This window comes from Pomacea canaliculata, linkage group LG5 (assembly GCF_003073045.1).
Source record: "Pomacea canaliculata isolate SZHN2017 linkage group LG5, ASM307304v1, whole genome shotgun sequence".
Classification (NCBI taxonomy): Eukaryota; Metazoa; Mollusca; class Gastropoda; order Architaenioglossa; family Ampullariidae; genus Pomacea; species Pomacea canaliculata.
In genome coordinates, this window is record NC_037594.1 from 10,925,733 (window position 1) to 10,944,830 (window position 19,098).

The 19,098-nt window shown below is 39.9% G+C and overlaps 1 protein-coding gene across 9 annotated transcripts in view; it reads right to left on the reverse strand.

Moving 5' to 3' along the window:
* The window catches only part of LOC112564432 (A-kinase anchor protein 9-like), a 54,476-nt gene that overhangs the window by 18,626 nt on the left and 16,752 nt on the right, over positions 1-19,098 (reverse strand). For 5 of the 9 annotated variants that reach the window (XM_025239253.1, XM_025239259.1, XM_025239256.1 and 2 more), the window contains 18 exons: positions 16,491-16,674; positions 16,044-16,243; positions 14,028-14,225; positions 13,013-13,171; positions 11,673-11,777; positions 10,714-10,851; positions 10,412-10,459; positions 9,064-9,228; positions 8,655-8,774; positions 8,060-8,182; positions 7,283-7,393; positions 4,711-4,890; positions 3,483-3,694; positions 2,711-2,969; positions 2,208-2,360; positions 1,535-1,819; positions 719-889; positions 89-424 (listed from right to left, as the gene is read on the reverse strand). In XM_025239253.1, coding sequence (XP_025095038.1) covers positions 89-424; positions 719-889; positions 1,535-1,819; positions 2,208-2,360; positions 2,711-2,969; positions 3,483-3,694; positions 4,711-4,890; positions 7,283-7,393; positions 8,060-8,182; positions 8,655-8,774; positions 9,064-9,228; positions 10,412-10,459; positions 10,714-10,851; positions 11,673-11,777; positions 13,013-13,171; positions 14,028-14,225; positions 16,044-16,243; positions 16,491-16,674 — 3,147 coding nt within the window. The remainder of the gene's footprint in view (positions 1-88; positions 425-718; positions 890-1,534; positions 1,820-2,207; positions 2,361-2,710; positions 2,970-3,482; positions 3,695-4,710; positions 4,891-7,282; positions 7,394-8,059; positions 8,183-8,654; positions 8,775-9,063; positions 9,229-10,411; positions 10,460-10,713; positions 10,852-11,672; positions 11,778-13,012; positions 13,172-14,027; positions 14,226-16,043; positions 16,244-16,490; positions 16,675-19,098) is intronic. The other 4 variants (XM_025239254.1, XM_025239261.1, XM_025239257.1 and 1 more) reach the window with 4 other exon arrangements.

Consider the following 19,098-nt stretch of genomic DNA (forward strand, 5'->3'; position numbering starts at 1 on the left):
TCATGTCCCCATTATCACCATGTAGATCAGTAGAATAAACTACAAACTAGCTAACCAGAGTTGCAACCAACAGTTTTGTAGAACTGACCTGTAGGAAATCTTTTGTAGACACGATTGCTGAAGACTTATGTAGCTGATGTTCTGCTTCAAGCTTCTGAGACCTATCTTGCTCTTCATGTGATGCTTCTTTGTCTACATCCGAGGTCAAGCCATCTCTCTGACTATGTTTCTGCAGAGCTGTTAAGGCAGCTTTGGCCAGACGAAGTTCAGATCGCAAATGAGCAATCTGCTGCTTGGTTTGTGGGGTAAGCTCCATGGAAAAAAAATTATCTGAGGTTTCTGCTGCTCTCTTTTCTGCTGACACCAGAAGTGCTTTGGTTTCTATCAGTTCTCTCTTCAGGGATATGATTAGGGACTCTTTTTCCTGCACAAACAAGGGTCAGTCAGGGGAGGGAGGAGGTGGCATAGAAAATTAATCCATGCCTAAACTTAAAAGAGGCAAATCAATCTAATAAAAGCACGTTACTTATGCAATGAACTCTGTATTAATCCTTAAGTCAGCTTTGTTACAAAAATTAACTTAAAAGTGAATTATCTCTTCTTCACGACTGACTGTCATTGCACATTTTTCTATTTTTCTGTCTGTAAGTAAATATGTAACTTCAGTAAAGTGGATGTAGAGATGGGGGATTAAAGCACTGTTTCTGTAAATACCCACATGTAGCTTCTGTAAAGTGGATGTAGAGATAGTGGAGTCCCGACTTGTCCCCTTCCTCCTCAGCCAACCCTCAAGCTCTTCCCGCAGCAAGGCTAACTCTCGATTTTTAGCTGCCATCTCTTTTTGCTGACGTCGCATCCATGTCTCCGTTCCAAAAGTGAGTGAAACCAGCTGTACATTGAACAAAACATATCAGCTGTGTTACTTCACCATGTTCTGTTACCATAAGATACTTCAACAGACTTCACTTATGGGAACAAAGCCATGCTAGGCGGTAAATGCCAGGAACAGATGCTTGAAGGTGAATGACAACTTTAATCAGCATAATCATTCAGACATCACCACAATATGCTCCTCTGGTCTGTGCAAAGTACCAAGAGACCACAGAACGGTCCTCTGGTTTGGTGCAGAGAACTAGCATACTTTGTGATGTCATTATTGTTTAATGCAAAGTACCAACACTTTGAGATGCCACTCTTTTTTTAGAATAGGGTATATAATTTTCTAAAAAGTGAACATTGCCTGATACTTTGTCAGTCTCAAATATGCAGAGAAAATCTGCCATGGACAGTGGACAAAATGTATTTCAATTTATCTGGTGACTAAAAAAAGATTTAAAGAAACTCTGAACGAGTTTATAACTGAAAGCTGTTAACTGCGCCATTTTTGAATTTAAATATTATACAGTAGTCATATACTTTAATATTTATAAATACAAGGATAACCTTGCCTTGTTGGTAAATATGTCAAACAAGTAAAGGTGCTGATATACTTCTAAATGAATTAACACTATGATTCTTTGACAAACTAGCTCACCTCTGTGGGATATGTGGAGGACAGCCCTGGCTCAGAGTCCCAGCGGGACAAACGTGACATTTCTGAAGACATGGGTAAAGAAGCAGACAGGCTTTCATTTACTGTCATCTGCATCTGCTGTGCCTTGGCTAGAAAATCCTTCAGCCCGTCATCGTGAAGTTCTCCATCGTCACTGCTCTCCTGGGTTTTGAGGTAGGAGAAACTCTCTGGAGTGACATTCAGTTCTTTGTCCTCGGTATGTTGGTGGTGAGCTTGGAGCTGCAGGGTTTGGATCTCCGCCTGAAGCTGCCAGTGACCATAAATATATGTCTTATAAATATAAGATGGCAGTGACCATATATCTCCTACAAATCTAAGCTGTCAGTGATCATAAATATATATTTTATAAATATAAGCTGATTAAAGACACCGAGGATACTTATTTTATCTTAACTGTGAAATCATGTAAGAAAGACATTTCACAGTAATTACTGAGAATTTAGAGCACGTAATAGTTCCTTCCCTAGAACAGCACATAGTTCTTGAGCAGAAAGTTTTCAAAAATAGTTTTGATCAGCAGCAAGCACTGATCTTGGTATTTCAGTGTGTCAGGTAATGAATTATTTACAATAATCCTATGTAAGAAACAAATTTTAAAGTAACAGCACTTCTAGAAACCTGGAAGACTAAGCACCTGCTGAATATGATCTCTCTTCTCTGCTAACTGACTTGATGTCTGCTCCAGGTGTATCTGTGTCTCAGTTAACTGCTGTGTTAAGGTAATTAGCTTTTCTGAAGCCTGTGCAAGTTCGTTTTGCAAAGCCTTGCCTTCATCTGTTGCTGCATTCTGCAAAGTGGCAAAACATCACTAACTGCTTTTGTTTTGCAGTTCTGACAGCTGACACAGAACTGACAGCTAAATTTGTGACTTGGACAGAAACTCAACTAAGTGATACTTAGCTAATGTGATGCTCAGGTACTGGGTGATGAGTGATGGATAATTACTGAAGAAGAAATTTATAGTGAAAATGAAAATGGAAACAAGGGAAAGGAAAAAAGAAGTCTAAGAATGTTTTCTTTCACATATTGGAAAATTTATCTGGAAAATGTTGGATAAAACAGAAAAATTGAAATTTTAAGAGATTTGGCAAACAATGCTCCATCTACTAGATGAAAATTTATGGATTTATGCTTTACCTTTGGGACAGATGACAGCTGATGCAGCTGCTCCTCCAGATGTGACATCTCCTTGACCTGGTCCTGCAGTTCCTGACTCTTCACTTTCAATTCTGTTATGCACAAATCCTTTTCAGTTATCTGGTGCTGCAGTGACATGACTTCATTTTCTAGTTTCTCAATTATCTCAGTCTTACTTTGCAGAGTTTCATGAAATATTGTAGCCTCTTTTTCCTTTGCTTGCAACACTTGGTCTCTTATAGATTCTGCTTGTTGAAGACTGCAAATAATGTACATCACAGCAAGAATTAGGGCTGCTGGAAACTGACAAGACATAAATATTTCCCAATATTTTTAATATCTGTGCATCATATAATTTCAAGTTTAATATATTTTTTAAAAAGACTGTACAACTTTGACATGATGAATCTAAAGAAATGTGCACATTTTTTCCAAATGATTGAGCTGAGGTCAGTACAAGAAACAATTTCTCAAAATAAAAAAAAAACTTCCTGCCATTCTTGAGATATATGCCTATAATTATCATCATCAAGACTTAACAAACCATAGCACGGAAGTCTGAGGAAATGCCTAGTTAAGATCTGGTTTCCATTTTGTCACTATCTGTAGCTTTCAAAATGTAACTGCATCCATGTATATCACTGATGTCTAAGCTCGTTCTGTTTTTATGACAGGTGAATTATGTAGGATTTTATCTTGAGAATGGATTGGAATTATTCACTTTGATGCTAAAAATGTTTTCCCTCTGGACAACCTTTTGATCTATTCTCACCTGCACGCTTTGTCTGCCAGCTGTATTTCCAGTTGGGTCACCTTCGTGGTCTGCTCATTTAAGGCCTCCGTCAGATGAAGTCTGATGGCAGCTGATTCCTTTTCATATGAATCTAATTCAGAGGATTTTTCCTCCTCCAAATTTCTAATAAACTCCTCTTTGTCTTTCACTGATTCTTCAAGATGATGGACTTCTGCCTTTAGTTTGCTTATCTGCACAAAAAAGATTTTACTGAGTGATGCAAGTTACCTGAGAAACCTTAAAGGTGGAACTTCTAGCTGGAGGAGGAAAATGGTTTTGCCCAGTAAGTAAGAGTACAGGTGGTGCTAACAACTAGCGGCCAGACGTCTCCAATTACTACATGGACAATAGGCGGGGTAGAGATCACAGGCTCTGCCAACTAGCCTAGCAATAAAATGTCTTTCTCCCCCAACAAGTTTTATGGTGAAGTGAAATGGCTTCTATCTGGACATACTGTCATGGTTAGGACTGAATGAATTCTCCACAAACAAAAATAGAATATAAAGGAGAAAAGGATGAACAGCGCAAATGACACTAACTCAAAAACAACTTTATTTTAAACTTTATTTTTATTACTGAACAAACTGAAAATGTTGAATACTGTTATCCCTGCTTATGAGTAAAGAAAGATATAGAGATTTAAAGAAAGATAAAAGAAAGCAAAAAAAAAAAAAAATTTGGTTGTCTTTGTGTTTGTCATTTGCGCTGTTCATCCTTTTCTCCTTTATTTTTCTTTCAATTTATTTCATCGAGAATACATTCAATTGTCAATCCTAACCCCAACAGTATATTCAGTTGCAAACCGTTTCACCTCAGCATCCTAAATGCCAATAGCAGGTACTTGGCAGAGAATGATGTTTTATTGCTAGGGCAGTAGGCATCACCTCTGATCTCCACCCTGCTCGGGTTCAGGGTAACAATTAGAAAACTGAACGCGTGTAAAAGTCAGAACTGCATGAACTCCTACCTTCCCTCACCTGTGTGAAACCATTTTAAAAGCAAGACATTCTGCCTTTAAAGGATATGACTGATCACCTCCTTCTCCCATGCTTTTAGGTGATAGTTACATCTGCCTATAAAGGTAATTTTTTGGACTAAAACTGTAAGGGCACTTTCAGAAAATGCACAGAATACTGTAAGTATACAATTGCACAGAAAGCAATACAAGTTTTTGCAAATGACATATATAAGGATGGCAATAACTCACCTGTTCCTCCAATGATCTGAGAGCATCATCTGGAGGATGATCAGCATGGTCGTGTCTTGTCACCTGAAGTTCCTTCAGCTCTCTCTGTGCTTCTGCATACAGCTTCTTTACTTTCTGCAGTTCAACTTCCTTCTCAGCCAGAATTGCACTCAATGACTTCACCTCCTCCTTGAGGGAATCCTAGTGCACACATATCAGTCACACACCAGTAACTATACAACTACCAGTCCACAGCTTTGGTACAACTCATTTCAAACATATATTTTAATGAAAGCATTGAAGACAACCTTCTTCTTAGTGGCATCAAAATGTAATGCATAAAGCAAAACTGTACTAATGTTCTCCTATAGATGATTAAAAAAAATTACTTAGATTTTAAACTACTTTATTATTTAAATAGGGATTTTGATGTTTGGAGCACATTTCACATCATTAAATCTAATGCACAAGCAAAATCCGTTAACGCAAGAGAAAGGGCAGAATAAAATATTTAAAAGAGGAAAATGAATACAAAACAACAGGTTAAAACCATATTTCAAGAATGATAAAATAAAATAATATAGTACTTGATCCTTTTCATGCCTTATTAACTCTAGAAGTGCATAAAGAAAATAAACAGATAAGATTATATAAGATTGATGAAATTTTAAGCGCTCTTAGCATTCAGTGAAATAAGGCAACATGCACAGGCAACTTAAAGGACTCTTATCAATCTGCTATTCAAATAATATATGCCTGAAGCTTTATATTTTTCACATCAAAATTCTGTTAAAATGTCTCTCTCTATGTGCATTATTATCAAGAGAAACAATAAGATATCAAAGTATCAGTATGGTTGCAATACAAAAAAAGAAGCAAAATATCTTGCTCAGCTGTTTTGCAAAACCAGGATAGAGATCAAATAAAAATATGAAGGATAGCACAAAAACTTACACAAAAGTGGGGTGCAAAGAAAGAGCTACTTTGAGATATCGGAAGTTTTAAAGAGGTTTAGGATTTTTTTAAAATATAAGTTTGCCGCTTCCTATATGATACTAAAGTGTCTTAATAGCAACAGCAGCATCAACAAAAGCTTTAATATATTTACACGGTTGTCGTGTTTTATCTAACTACTGCTTACCACTATAATCTCAAGCAGACATCGAATGAAAGACAAAGGGGAAAAATACACATTTTCTTAATAATGATGTTTTCACACTGAAAAAGTGGGAACAGTCTAGATCAGACCTGGGCAAAGGCCGGCCCGCGGGCCGGATCTCCTGTCTGACCGGCCTGCCCGCTAGCCCGCCCGCCAGTGTATGTACTATATATACAGTATTGGGTAAAACTGAGTTAACTATACTAGTCCGGCTCTCTAAAACCATCCCAATTTCTCATGCGGCCCCTTGGGAAAATTAATTGCCCACCCCTGGTCTAGATCATGAAAGATATTTGCTGGTGTGTCATTTGAAGTGAATGCATAAGTGAATGAGCATATTATTCACTAATTCATACTCATGAAACCAACGTGGAGAATTTTCATGCATATTCAGTTATGTAACAAAGTAATTTTAAGTAGCTATTTTTATTATTCTGCAGTGTACAAAATGTCCAAGAATAAGATATAGACTTTCTACTAAAATGGGTAAAAACTGAACCAATGTCCTCTCAAATGTCAAATTTAGCAGCCAAAAAAAGTAGAGGTAGGCCCTTGACCATATGGTTGTAGGTAACTGAGAAGTAAGACCTCTCACTTTAGTTTTTGTGATGGTGGTACCCATCTCCTCTCTCTCTGCTTTATCTTCCCCAAACCCTCTATGAAGTCAGGTAGATATTCCACAGCTGTGTCAACTAAGTGAAGTACAACAGCTCTGTACTGAACTTTTTAGTGTACATGCCTTTGGGTACAAATGCTCTAACCAATAACTATCTGTTCCATGCTAGGATAGTAAAATGCTTGCCAAATATCTCCATTAGGTATTGATTACCCAATTATCTATGAGGTAGCAACTTTGTGAAGTAGATTCAGAAATCTGAGCAGGAAATGTTGAATGCAAAAATTAAATCATAAATCTCTAAAGTTCTGGATAAACTTTATTTAATAAAGGCATCAGCAAATATATGTATTTAACATATAGTTTTGCTGATGCCAGATAAAAATGATGAGTAAGAAACCATTGATCAAATACTAAATGAAAACATATGGCATGTACAGAGTAGTTATAAAGGCAATCCACATTTTAGAAAATAAAACAAAATTACATGCAGCTGAAAACAAATGAATAAGCATTCACAAACATGCATTTATGTACATGTGCTCCCCGAGAAACATACACGCATTGCACGCAACACCCACGCAGGTGCACCTGAACACATGTATCATACAAATACTTTTTAAAATGATGAACATGCATATTAGGAAAAAAAAATCAAGTAATGCATAGCTGCCCTGTGCAAAATATGGCTTGCAAGCATTTAACATCAGGATGAAAGATGTACAGAGTGAAAAGAGAGAGAGGGAAGAATATAAAGTAGATCAAAGAGGGGAAAGAGGGGAAGAGAAATTGCAAAGGTGGGGAAGGTTCTAGACTACCATGGCCTCCAGCTGGTCTCGCAGTTCATACAGCTCCTCCTCCTTTTCTTCTATAATGTTTCCTTGCTCCTGGAGCTTCTTCTGTGCCACCACCAACTCTGTCTCCAGTTCCTGGTACCACGCACACCAAGTGTGGGCATCATGAGGCAACAAGCGGGTGGAGTATGTAAACAGTGCTATGCTCATTCTTCAGGTCAAGGTCATACAAAAATTGAAACAAAAGTGGAGGAACGGGGAGAAAGGAACATTTGGTGGATGGACTAGGGGTAGTGCCAAACACTAGTCAGTGCTTAAGGAATATTACTGAGTGGCAGAGATAATGAAGTAGCCTCATTTTCTTGTCTCATATTCATCTTTGAAATGTTTTTATGTGAACTTTTAATAAAGATTTCAGCCACGGGTTCTGTTTCATATCCTGTTTATATTGTAACATATCACGTTATCACCTAGTTTTCAGCTACCAGAAAGATTAAACTGGAAAAAAATTTTGATAAATTAAACCAACACTGACAGCACCAACTGTCAAAATGATTTTATCTTTGTAAATGAGTAGTGAAGCAGACAGAAGAAGATCCAAACTAAAGTGTGATGGGCATGCAGTCTAACTGAAAAAAGTTAAGGGTGACATATAGGTACCAAAAGCCATTGTGACTATGTGAAGAAAGCCCCTGTGCCAAACCTGTGGAAAAGGAAGTGACGGGGCTAAGAATTAAACGATGTCCCAAAATAGGAGCTGAGATATTAAAAAGGAGAAGAGGAAAAACCTAAGGAACTCACAGCCACATCAGAGCCATCAGGCTGGGAGCGTGTTTCAAGATACTCGCGAGTAAGGGACTCGATTTCTTGTTCTTTTTCTTCCAGCATGTTCTGAACTGTGTCATAGTCTTTCTGTAGCTCCATCTGGAAAAAAAAATCCACTCCACTTGTCAAATTAGTGAAGATTTTAATGTTTGTAAACATACTTGACACTAAGATACTTGTAACTTAAGTCTTACAGTGAATGACTGGCTTTACCAGTCCCTGTGTAGTGGATATAAGATTGTTCATCGTCCTAAGGTCATTCAGAATATATGTTACAAACCCCAAGCATTCCATCACATTTAATAAGATGGCATTATTGGTTTATTTGTTTCTATTTTGATATTTGTTCTTTTTTAAATACTTTCAAGAACTTTTAAAAAACAAACATGAAAGTACTACTAGGTTAATAAAAACAAGAAAACTCAGAAATGGCAACATGAAAACAGTGACCTCACTGGGTTACCATCAAGATGAGGTAAGAATAACAGGGGTAGGGATGCTAGGGGTGGGGAGGAACAGAACAGAAGCAGAGGAGTTGGAAATAGCAGTTGCAAGAATATACGTCCAGCACCTGAAATGCTGTCAGACTGGTGATCTCTGTCTGAAGGCTTTTCACCTGCACCATTAACTGTTCCAGCCGTGAGTCCTTCTCCACCATGGCCTCCTGTTTCTGGACCTTTTCTTCTTGAAGCTAAGAGACAAACCAAAGATAGAAGCCTGCTGTTGTGACTATTGCTTGCTCTATATAGCCAGCAAAGGATACCAACACTATTTTAGGGACAAACGAAGAATAATTAAAAAAACACTGTGACATGTAACAGTCAATGATAATAAATAATAAATCTGGCAATTACATGTTTACTTCTCTGATCACCCAATCTATATAAATTAGACCTGTTTCGTGAGATCAAACAAATGGCTTTTAAAATGCAAGGGTAAGCCAAAACTAATTTCCTAATTCAGAAAAATGTTTTCTGCACCTGACTTAAATCCTCCTCTTTCTGATGCAGCGCAGCCACTGCCTCCTGCAACTGTTCCTTGACATGCATCACTTCACGTGTAAGCCTGTCCACCTGGGTGGTCAGCTCTGCCACCTCTGTCTCTCGTTCTGACACTGTTTGGTCAAGCTCTTGTGCCAGTGTGGTCTACATAGTAGGAGCATTGGAAAACTTATACTCTCAGGCAATGCGAGCTTTCCAGTTAAACCATGAATAATTCTTGTATGATGGTTAAAAATTTTTTAAATGTGATATTCATATGTTTGCTTAATTCAATGACATTGAATCACTTACATCTTAAACTAAACTCACATTCAAATGAATAGAAAATTTTTATTTTTAGCTCTTGATTTCATACACTGCTGGCATTTAATTTGTTGTCTCAAAGGTTATACAAGTTGGAATATTAATTAAACCTTCTTTAAAAAACCTGTCTGTATAAAAGTGAGAATTATAGCACATGTGACAGATAATATATTGTCCTTAACCAAGAACATTACATGTCTAGACTTCAATGTTCTTAGAAATGAACCATTACATCAGGTAATTTAAAAGTATTCTTGGGGAGATATCAGTGATTCTGATCATTCTTAAGAGTTGAAAAGATGAAGCTGATTAGCGTGAAGATTTTCCCACAAAGCAGTATTTGACCATGTGCAAGAGATTAAAAAATGGGTGGGGTAGTCCTTCAGAAGGCAGAAAAGATAAGAGCAAAATGGGTGCTAAATCTACTAAGCATAAGATAAAAAAAAAAACTATCACATATTGTTAAAGAAAAAAATGTAATGGAGATGTACATGAACAAAACAATAAAATATTCAGTAGCTTAGCAGGGAAAATAAAGCATAGTTGGCTCTCATATCAGGAACCTAAATCATGAGCCCTGGTATGTGTGCAAGCAAAAGGTGAAGCAAAGTAGAACATGTATGAAAGCATTACATGATGAAGGAGACCAACCAATAAGTACACAAAATTGATTACTTTGAAAATGCTGTGAATAGAATAAAACAACCTGGTGTTAAAAAGTATTAAATGTGAAAAGGAAAAAAACACCCACACGCCGATTAAAAAAAAAATTGTTTCAGGGCATCAACTTTGACTCTCTTGGCAGTTTTAAGAGCAAGTAACGGAACAGCTTTTCTGGTTCATTTTTGTTTTGTGTGTTTCTCTTGGGTAGTTGGGAATAACTGTTACTTGGAATACATGTAACATTTTAAAAATATTATGTTATTGTTATTTTCAATGCTGAGTGTTTAAAAGCTAGTACAACACAGCACAGGAACATTAGTGCTTAGAGGGGAAACCCTTGCAGCCCCTCCAAAGTACTGACCAGAAGGGATGGTTGTTCAACAACAGCTGGTGGCTGAAAGGCAAACAACTATTTCAAAAGCAGAAGGAAAAGAAGTATAATTAAGTTACAGCATGCCACAACACATTCAATGCATACAACAAGCTTGAACAATAGAATGTGAGAGCTTGATATAAAACAGCAGAGACTTTTTACATACCTATCAATGAGAAAACATTCTCAAACACCAAAGGTCTCACTATTTTTCAACACCAATACAATTTATTTACAAGCATTTTTTGGGTAAAACAATTACTTTTAAGCAAGCTGAACAAGTCACTGACCCGCTCTGTGAAAGAGGCATTAAGGGAAACAGGTTCGTTGAAAGGCAGGGAAACATCAAGGCAAGTCTCCCCTCGCTGCAAACTGAGCATAGTATCCTGAAGATCTGAAATCAGCTCTTCTTTCTCTTTTAGATGAGCCTGCAGGAATCCAAATACAGTGACATGGCGGGATATACCTATGGCTTACGAGACAAAAGGTGGTCATCTAGCTGCATCATAATGTGCAAATGCCAAATCTGTTTAATGACTCATTAAGTCTGACCCCATAAAACAAATTTAGAGGCACTATATATACACATCTATCCATTTTTATGAATAAACATATTAGTTTGTTAAGTGACAGCCCCTAACCCCCCAAAAAATATGTTTCCCTCCTCCCTCTCAAAAAAAAAATCCCAACAAAAAACAAAACATGTAGCCAAGCTGCATCTACAAATGCAACCAGAAAAAGGCAATCCTTCTATGTGCACATATCACATCTACCAATGAACATTATAGTTTCAGAGAGAACCAATAGGCTTTTTAAGCAGAGTTTGGTTAAAAAAAAAAACCCCAAAAACCACTGGCAAAATTGTTAACTATAATATTTTCCTAGTTTTGTTTCCTTACATCAATATTTTAGTAGATGAAGCCCAAAGAAAGTTTCGTTTTTTTAACTTAATGGTCAGGTGCATTTTGCAAAATTAACAAACATGAACTCATGCTAACCATAACAGTTATTCTTTGTGATCGGCTTCCTTGATATCTTCATCTGGCATATCAATGCTAAGTATGGACTGGAACTAGCTCTGAAGTAGCATAATGTTCGTATGCAGGTACAAGACTTTGGAGGACTTGCTGACAATAGGTGTGAATGACCATTTTTAAAATTAGATAATAATAATCCTTTGTGTTTAACTGAAATTTATAGAATACACTTACAGTGTCTCTACCTACCAGAATCAGTTCATTTCATTTACCTCTGTTTTGTTAAGCTGTAGCCTAAGCTCATCAATTTCTGCATTTTTTTCTTCTAAAAGGGCTGGAGGGAATGCATGGGCTGCAGACAGTTCTCCCACACGACTCTGGAACAGTGAAAGTACAACTAGAAACCTTACAAGAATTAAACATAACAAAACATTTATCTGCAGGGGAACCGGGTAATGGTACTGTCAGTAATGGATCTTGTACTTCTTTTTGAGTCTTGGTTATTTAATTTGATGATGTTAAAATCTTTCCCAAAATTTGCCATCAGCAACAACTTGTGAGGGATATTACAATTTTAGCTAGGAATGGGCAAAGGGTAAGGATCTGCATACTGTTCAACTACACACACAATAATAATAATAAAGTACACTTATACAGTGCCATATCCCAGCCCATCCTGGTGCAAGCTCATGGCGCTTTATAAATAATGATAAAAACTGTAATCAAGGCTGCAAATGTTCCTATCCACACCACTGATCAAGTCATGGACAGATCACATAGACGCAAAACATCTTTTGGCGCTCACACAGTAATCTGCTGAATGCCTCTGCCAAACACATAGTGAGTTCAAACCATAGGAAGGTGAGCAGTGCAAAGCCATGGATATCATACTTTTGACACAAGTTTAAAGTCACCATCCTTCATGTGTTACTTTACATCATTTTGGGCTGGCGTTTTAATAAATCTCAAAACATTGCTATATCCTATTACAGAGAGTGTCACGGAAGACAAATTGCTATTTCTTTCTATTAAGGATACCAAATCAATTCAAATGAATAGTCCAAATGGCAAATACAGTGGTGAAGGATCTCTTCAAAGATTATGATGTGAAGGAGTTTCAGTTTGATCTCTCACAGTTCAGATCCACAAAATCATGATTAATAGGCCATAAAAGCAAATCAATTAATCCTCAGAATCGTCTTGTCCAAAGATCAAATCATCTGTAGATTGCTATTAACTACAAAGTGGAGAGGATTACCAAACTGCATTGACTGTGTGACCTCACCAACTAACTGCACAAAGAAACCATTATGGCAGTGGATAAAGAAGGCTGGCAGTTGTTGGGGCAATAGAAGACTGCAGGTGAAAACCAGAAGGCCACAAATAAAGAAATAGTTTAATTAAAACAATGAAGAAGAAGCATATGTCCATGTAGAAAAACAAAAATACTGACAGGTAGCCTCCATACTCTTTCACACACAATCTCCCCACACTCCACTCTGCTTTCTGCTTAATATAATCAGAAATATTAAATTAGTTCTTAGATATTTGCTTGACAGCACTGTAAGCAACCAACAGCAGAACGGTCTGTTAATCAGAAAGCAGCCTGTACCTTCAAGGAATCTCTTTCTCTCTCCAGCTCCACAATATGATCCACACTGACAAATTTATGCTGCATCTCCTCCAGGTGTTTTGTCAGCTGTTCCAATTCCCTTTGCTTTACTGCCAGCTGTTTCTCCAGGTTCTCCTGAGTAGATTTGAGTTCAATGATCTGAAAAAGATGTAGCAAGAGTCTGCTAGAATGCCCACCAAGCACATATCCACCACCTTCACAAACCAACATTGCTATCTATATGTGCCATGCTGGACAGTGTAGCTGTTGTTGCTGCTGTTTAACTAACATGAGCACAGAGAATCCTGGCATTCAGTACTCTCTAAAATGTTAATTTACAGCCTTGCTATCTTATCTAGGAAGGATTGAAGACTTATACAGAGAATTAGTTAACATCTGGGAAAATAATATATGAATCTTCTGGAATGCCAAGAACCAGCAGTTTGCCCCTAACTTTGGATCTACTCAACACTCACTACTTAGAGGCCAACTATTTTGTGAGAACGATATGCACCTCTAGCTATGAACACTTTTGCACTAACCACATAGCTGCTGTTTCCCATAATTCACTAACAAGCTACAAGAATTTGTTCCAGGCTTTTAAATATCTTACAAATTCAAGTGGTAAATGTCCTATTGTTTAGTAATCCTGCAGACAATTACATTAATATTTCTTTCTCAAATTTTAATGCCATTAAGGTGCACTACTCAGAATTGATGTCCACCTTAAAATGCATGAAATGGGCATATAAACCCTAACAATTTATTTTCATTTTAAGAAACCTCCAAAAACTAAGACTTGCCACTTTCTGTCCAATACATACACTGGGTGAAAGGCAAAGGTGGTGACCTATGCAGAACATATGATCTACACATCTTCGGGCAAACTTAGGCAACTTTGGGTAAAATATGTTCTGCCACAAAGCGTGATAAGTGGAAGGGTTGGAAAGATAATAAGGTGAGACGGCAAATAAGACAACAGAAAATGTCAACAAGACTGCAATTTTTAATGAACCTTTTCCTCCTTCTTTTGTACTTCTTCTCTTTCAGACTCAAGCTCATCACGCAGATTTGCTGTGGTGCTGGTTGTGGATGAAGGTTCAGGTGGCCCCCTCCAGTGGCGAAGGTCATCTAGCTGATTACGCAAGGCTGAGATTTGGAGGAGCTGCTGCTGTACAGTGTTCTTCAAAGCTTCCTTTTCATGGGTCAGCTCCTGTACCATGCGAAAAAAAAAAAAATTAAGAGATATTCTGCATTATAATACACTACTCTAGCAACAATTAGTTTTTCCTGTTTAATGTTACAACTCTAAACTTTGCCATCCTCCTCATCATCAGCCCTTCACAGATACCAACTGATGACCAGTTATGCAAAAAAATAAGCATCAGTAAACAGATGACACCCAGCCAAAAACATGAGCTGAGTGCATAAATGAAGAACTAAAGAGTGAGGGAAACAGTACTCTTGTGAGATCTTTCAAGATATTTTTTGTGGCTTTGTCTGCCATATTTTTCCTGTCTGATGAGCGGGCAGTTAGGATGGCAACACAAACAGACTGAAGAGACCGACTTGGGTGGTAGGTGTCAGTAACTCAGAAAAATATCCGAAACTATGAAGACAATGGTAGCATAAGGTGGCTATCTTGCAATCAATGAGCTCAGACTGGTGGCCTGTGAATCTTGTGGAGGAAAAGACAGTATGGTTGGCTTTTTACCTATGAAAGGAACTTGCCAGAAGAGGTTCCTGATGACACACCTAAGAGTAGCAACCATGCTCAATATAAAGTAATTGTTTTTACATTTCTTACAGAAAATTTGGAGTGATTTCCTCTGGAATTTGCTCTCAAATGACTAAATTTTTTTTTGTACCAACAAGCAAGTCCACAGTTCCCATTTATACAGAAGGATGGTGATTAGGAGAGATTTGTACACACCTAGTACACCTGTACCTGGTAGCAAATCTGATGGTGTTGCTGTGCCAAATAATGTTTAGCCTGACCATTGGCTGCTATTGCATTCCTACTGCACGTCTGACTTGCAGCTGCCATCTTCAGAAATTGTTCCTCCCAAGACAGGTCATCACAAAATTCACTTATCAAATACTGCAATGGGCACCTTGTCACAGAAAGCTGCTGTCCTAAACCAATGTACTGAACACTGCAAGGACCTTTACAACTTTCTGCTGAAGACAAATGCCATTGTCTTCCAAAGCAACTATACTAGAATCAGTAAACCTGCAGACCTGTCCTAGGGGGAAGAGGTCAAGATAGCTGCCATGTGGTAACTTAAATGGGGAAGTAACAATTGCCCCAATTAGTGTATAAAATAGGGAACGGAGGACCGGCAGGACACTTCTCGGCACGACGTCAGAGTGGACAGAGCAACTGGTCAGCAGTCAAAACAACTCCAGCATCTGTAATGCCAACTTCACTTGTACCATGAGACCGAGTCTTATGCCAAGAGGGCAAAACTTGGAAGGAAGGACGCTTGGGTTAGAGAACCTTGTGCAAGGGGGTGAGTCAGTGATGAAGAACTGTCAGGACTGCCTGCTGTTGCTGTGGAAAGCTACGTGACCAGGGCTTGCACTACCTACGAGAGGCAAGGCCATAAGTCTTCGTTATCAGAGGAGGAGAACATCTGCTGGGTTTGCTGGGTTCGCTCCAAAGAACCGGAGAACTTTGCATCAAAAGTTCGTCTGGTGGCTGTACGTGGCATATCAATCATCGAAGACTCCATGTGTGTGTCCCTGGACTGGGACAGGTTGAACTCTGTGTTGTTGGGAGAGCAGTTGTCGACTGATATGCCATGTACAGCCGCCAAATGAACTCTCTGACATGGTAGGTAGATTGGGAGGGAAGGACGACAGACAGGTGGGGCAACACTTTCAAGGGAAAGTCATCAGAGTGCTGTGACTGTCAGTTAAGTATTGGTCTCCACCAAACCATCATCGTGAACCCACAAATCTGATTTATATTTTACTTTTACGTGAAACCCTCTTTGCTTAATAATAAATGTGAGGATGCACCACTAACCTCCTCTGCTTGTCGAGACTTTCTAAGCTCTTCTTCAAGAGAAACATAGCTGATGGCCTGCTGTGTGGTGGGTTGGTTCAATGACAGGTTAAGAGAACCTGAAGAGCCTGGTCTAGGTGTTGCCACGGGTGAGCTGGATCTGACAGACTGAGCATCACCATCTTCCTGACTCAGCTGCTGTTCAAGCTTCTGAATCCGATCTTAAAATAAAAATAATAAAAATGGGTAAAACTATGGACTGGTTAAACAGCAGTGCTCTTTCAACAGAGTTTTATGAAAGCTGTAACTGCAGCTGGTACTTGACTATTACCTGGGTCACACAGTCCTATATTATTATCTCTTCTTCATGTATCTCTATGGATGTGTGTACATGTGATTTACTCAGCTGCCTACTCACCCACACACATGGTCAAATGCAAACACAAGCACAAAAAACTTGACTATCACCTTTAAGTTGCTGCTCAACATCACCCTGTTGATCAAGTTCCTTTTCTAAGGTTGTAATCCATATGCGCAAGTCCTGAGCACTGAGGTCACGGTCCTGTAAGGTCTGCTGTAGTTCCTGCATTCTTTGGTGCATGACTGCCTCTCTCTCTACTCGTACATGTAAATGTTCAGTCAAATCCTGAATCTAAAAACAAAAAAAATAAATAAATAAAATAAAAGGTGGTTATGGTGGTGGTGAAGGCCTTGGTTGTTGCGTCTCCTCCATGCTTCAGCAGCTCAGCAGGTACGTTGTCCACACCAGGCGACTTTCCTCCCTTCAGACTGTGCATAGCTTCTCTCACCTCATCAGTGAGGACTGGCAGGTCTTCAGCCTCTCTTGTCCCAGTCTGGTGATGCTGGGAGAATGCTGGTGTCTGGCTCGATCTTGTAGTTGTACAAGTCTTGGCAATATTCAGTCCAACGACGTAGTACAGCAGCGTTTTCCGTAAGGAGCTGTCCGGCGCTTGTCTTCGATGACTGTGGCTGGTCGCTGCTGAGTCTTGGTGAGGGCCTTCAGTGTTTCATATGCTTCTTGCTGTCTCCGCTTGCCATGCCTATTTCCACGCTGCAACACTGGTCTTCGATCCAATCTTCTTTGCCTCCTTCATCCTTGTTCTGATCTGCTGGTTGACAAGTCTGTACTTGTCTGCTGACGTCGGGTCTCGACCTCTCCCTCTCTTCAAGGCTCTCCTTTCGTCGCAAAGATCAAGGATGTCGTCTGTCACCCAGGGTTGTTTGCGCTTCCTCTGCTTCCCCAGCACTTCGTCTGCAGTAGAGAGTAGCACCTCTTTGATACTTCAGCAAGGGCGTCTATGTCGCAGTCTATAGTAGCCAGGGCTGCAAATTTGCCCCACCTGGGCCTGAAGATCCTCTCTGTGTCCGGATCTTTGAGCTTCTCAAGGTTGAATCGGATGCGAGGGCTCTTATTGTTGTCACGTCTCAACTTCAGTTTCAACTTGAGGCTAGTGAGGACGAGGTTGTGGTCGCTGCCTATGTCAGCGCCAGGAAAGGACCTCGTTTGTGCTTTGTTGATGCTTGATTTGAAACGCTGAGGCAGCAAGATGAAGTCAATCTGGTTATGGACCAGACCTCCCGCGAATGCCACGTTACAGTTCTTGACTTCTTGTGCGGGTGGAGGTATTGGCAATGGTGAGACGGTGACTCTGAGCGAATTCTAGTAGCCGTAGGCCTCTTGCGTTGGTGTTGCCTAGGCCAAACTTGCCGACTGTTCCTGCCCATTGTTGGTAAGCGTCAGGGCCGATCGTAGCATTCCAGTCGCCAAGGACAAGCAAGATGTCTTTCTTCGGAGTTTTCTTGATGATGTTGTCCAGCTCCTCGTAGAATTCCTCAACCTCTTCATCTTCGTGTTCTGATGTTGGGGCGTACACTTGTATAATGGTGATGTTGTGCGGTCGAGCAGAGATTCGGATGGAGATAAGTCTGCTAGAGACTGGAGTGCAGCTGATGACAGTTCCAGCCACCTCCTTCCTGACAATGAAAGCGACACCACGTTCATGCTTGATTTCGTCTCCGCTGAACCAGAGCTTGTGGCCTTCATCTGTAGTTGACTCCCCGAAACCAGTCCATCGGACTTCTGCAAGTCCCACTATGTCCCAGCGGTAACGCTGTAACTCGTGTGTGAGTTCTTTCACTTTGCCGCATTGAAAGAGTGTGCGAACATTCCATGTTCGATAGTAGTCCCTTGTGTAGGCAGCTTGATTGTAGACTTGGGTGTAGACTTGGTTCCAGTATCACACTTGTCGCCCCCTCCCTGGAGACCACCAGAGGGGTGCGCGTCGTTGGTGATCCGGGCCTCGACCGATCCGGCATTTGCTTCTATTCTGTTTGCTACCATAAGTCCTTTCAGTGGGCTTTGGCGAACTTGGTGGCGCCCATCTCCTCTCCAAGTATTTGTATTGACGTGCATAAGAACACGTCAGCCCCTCACAGCGTTTGGCCCGCCAGCAGAAGCGGTTACCGGGGTGTGGCTAGGTTAAGGACTTGGAGCCAGCTGTGAGAGTTGATTGCCATGTGAGGACCAGTGCTCCCGCCTGTCCCAAGGGACACTGCTGCCGGAAAGTCAAAGGTGCTTCCTCTACATAGACACCCCGGACACTCTCATAAAGGAGAGAAAGTGACACATGACAAAATGACGTAAAATAAAGTGACGTCAGAACTAAATGACGGTCCTCCAGCCAAAGGTCAGCGTCTACATGCAATACAAGCACAGTCCGCAGGCCAAAGATCAAACATGTCAGATAAGCTGGAATGCATTCTATAGCAAACATAGCTGCACATAACACATCCAACAGACGACATCAGTCCTATTGAACGACGAATGACCCCAGCACACACAAAAAGTTCACCGATCCAACGGACATGAAGCTCACTGAACCGCGCCGCCGATCGCCAAGGCTGAAGGTGGACAAAGAATTACGACGAATTGCAGTCATCAAAGCAAAGAGGCACTACACTCTACACACACGATGGCAGGCCCATCAAAAATTATACATAAGCACAAGTCCAACACCAGGAGGATGTTAGATAAAACAAAAAAAGACGACAGAGC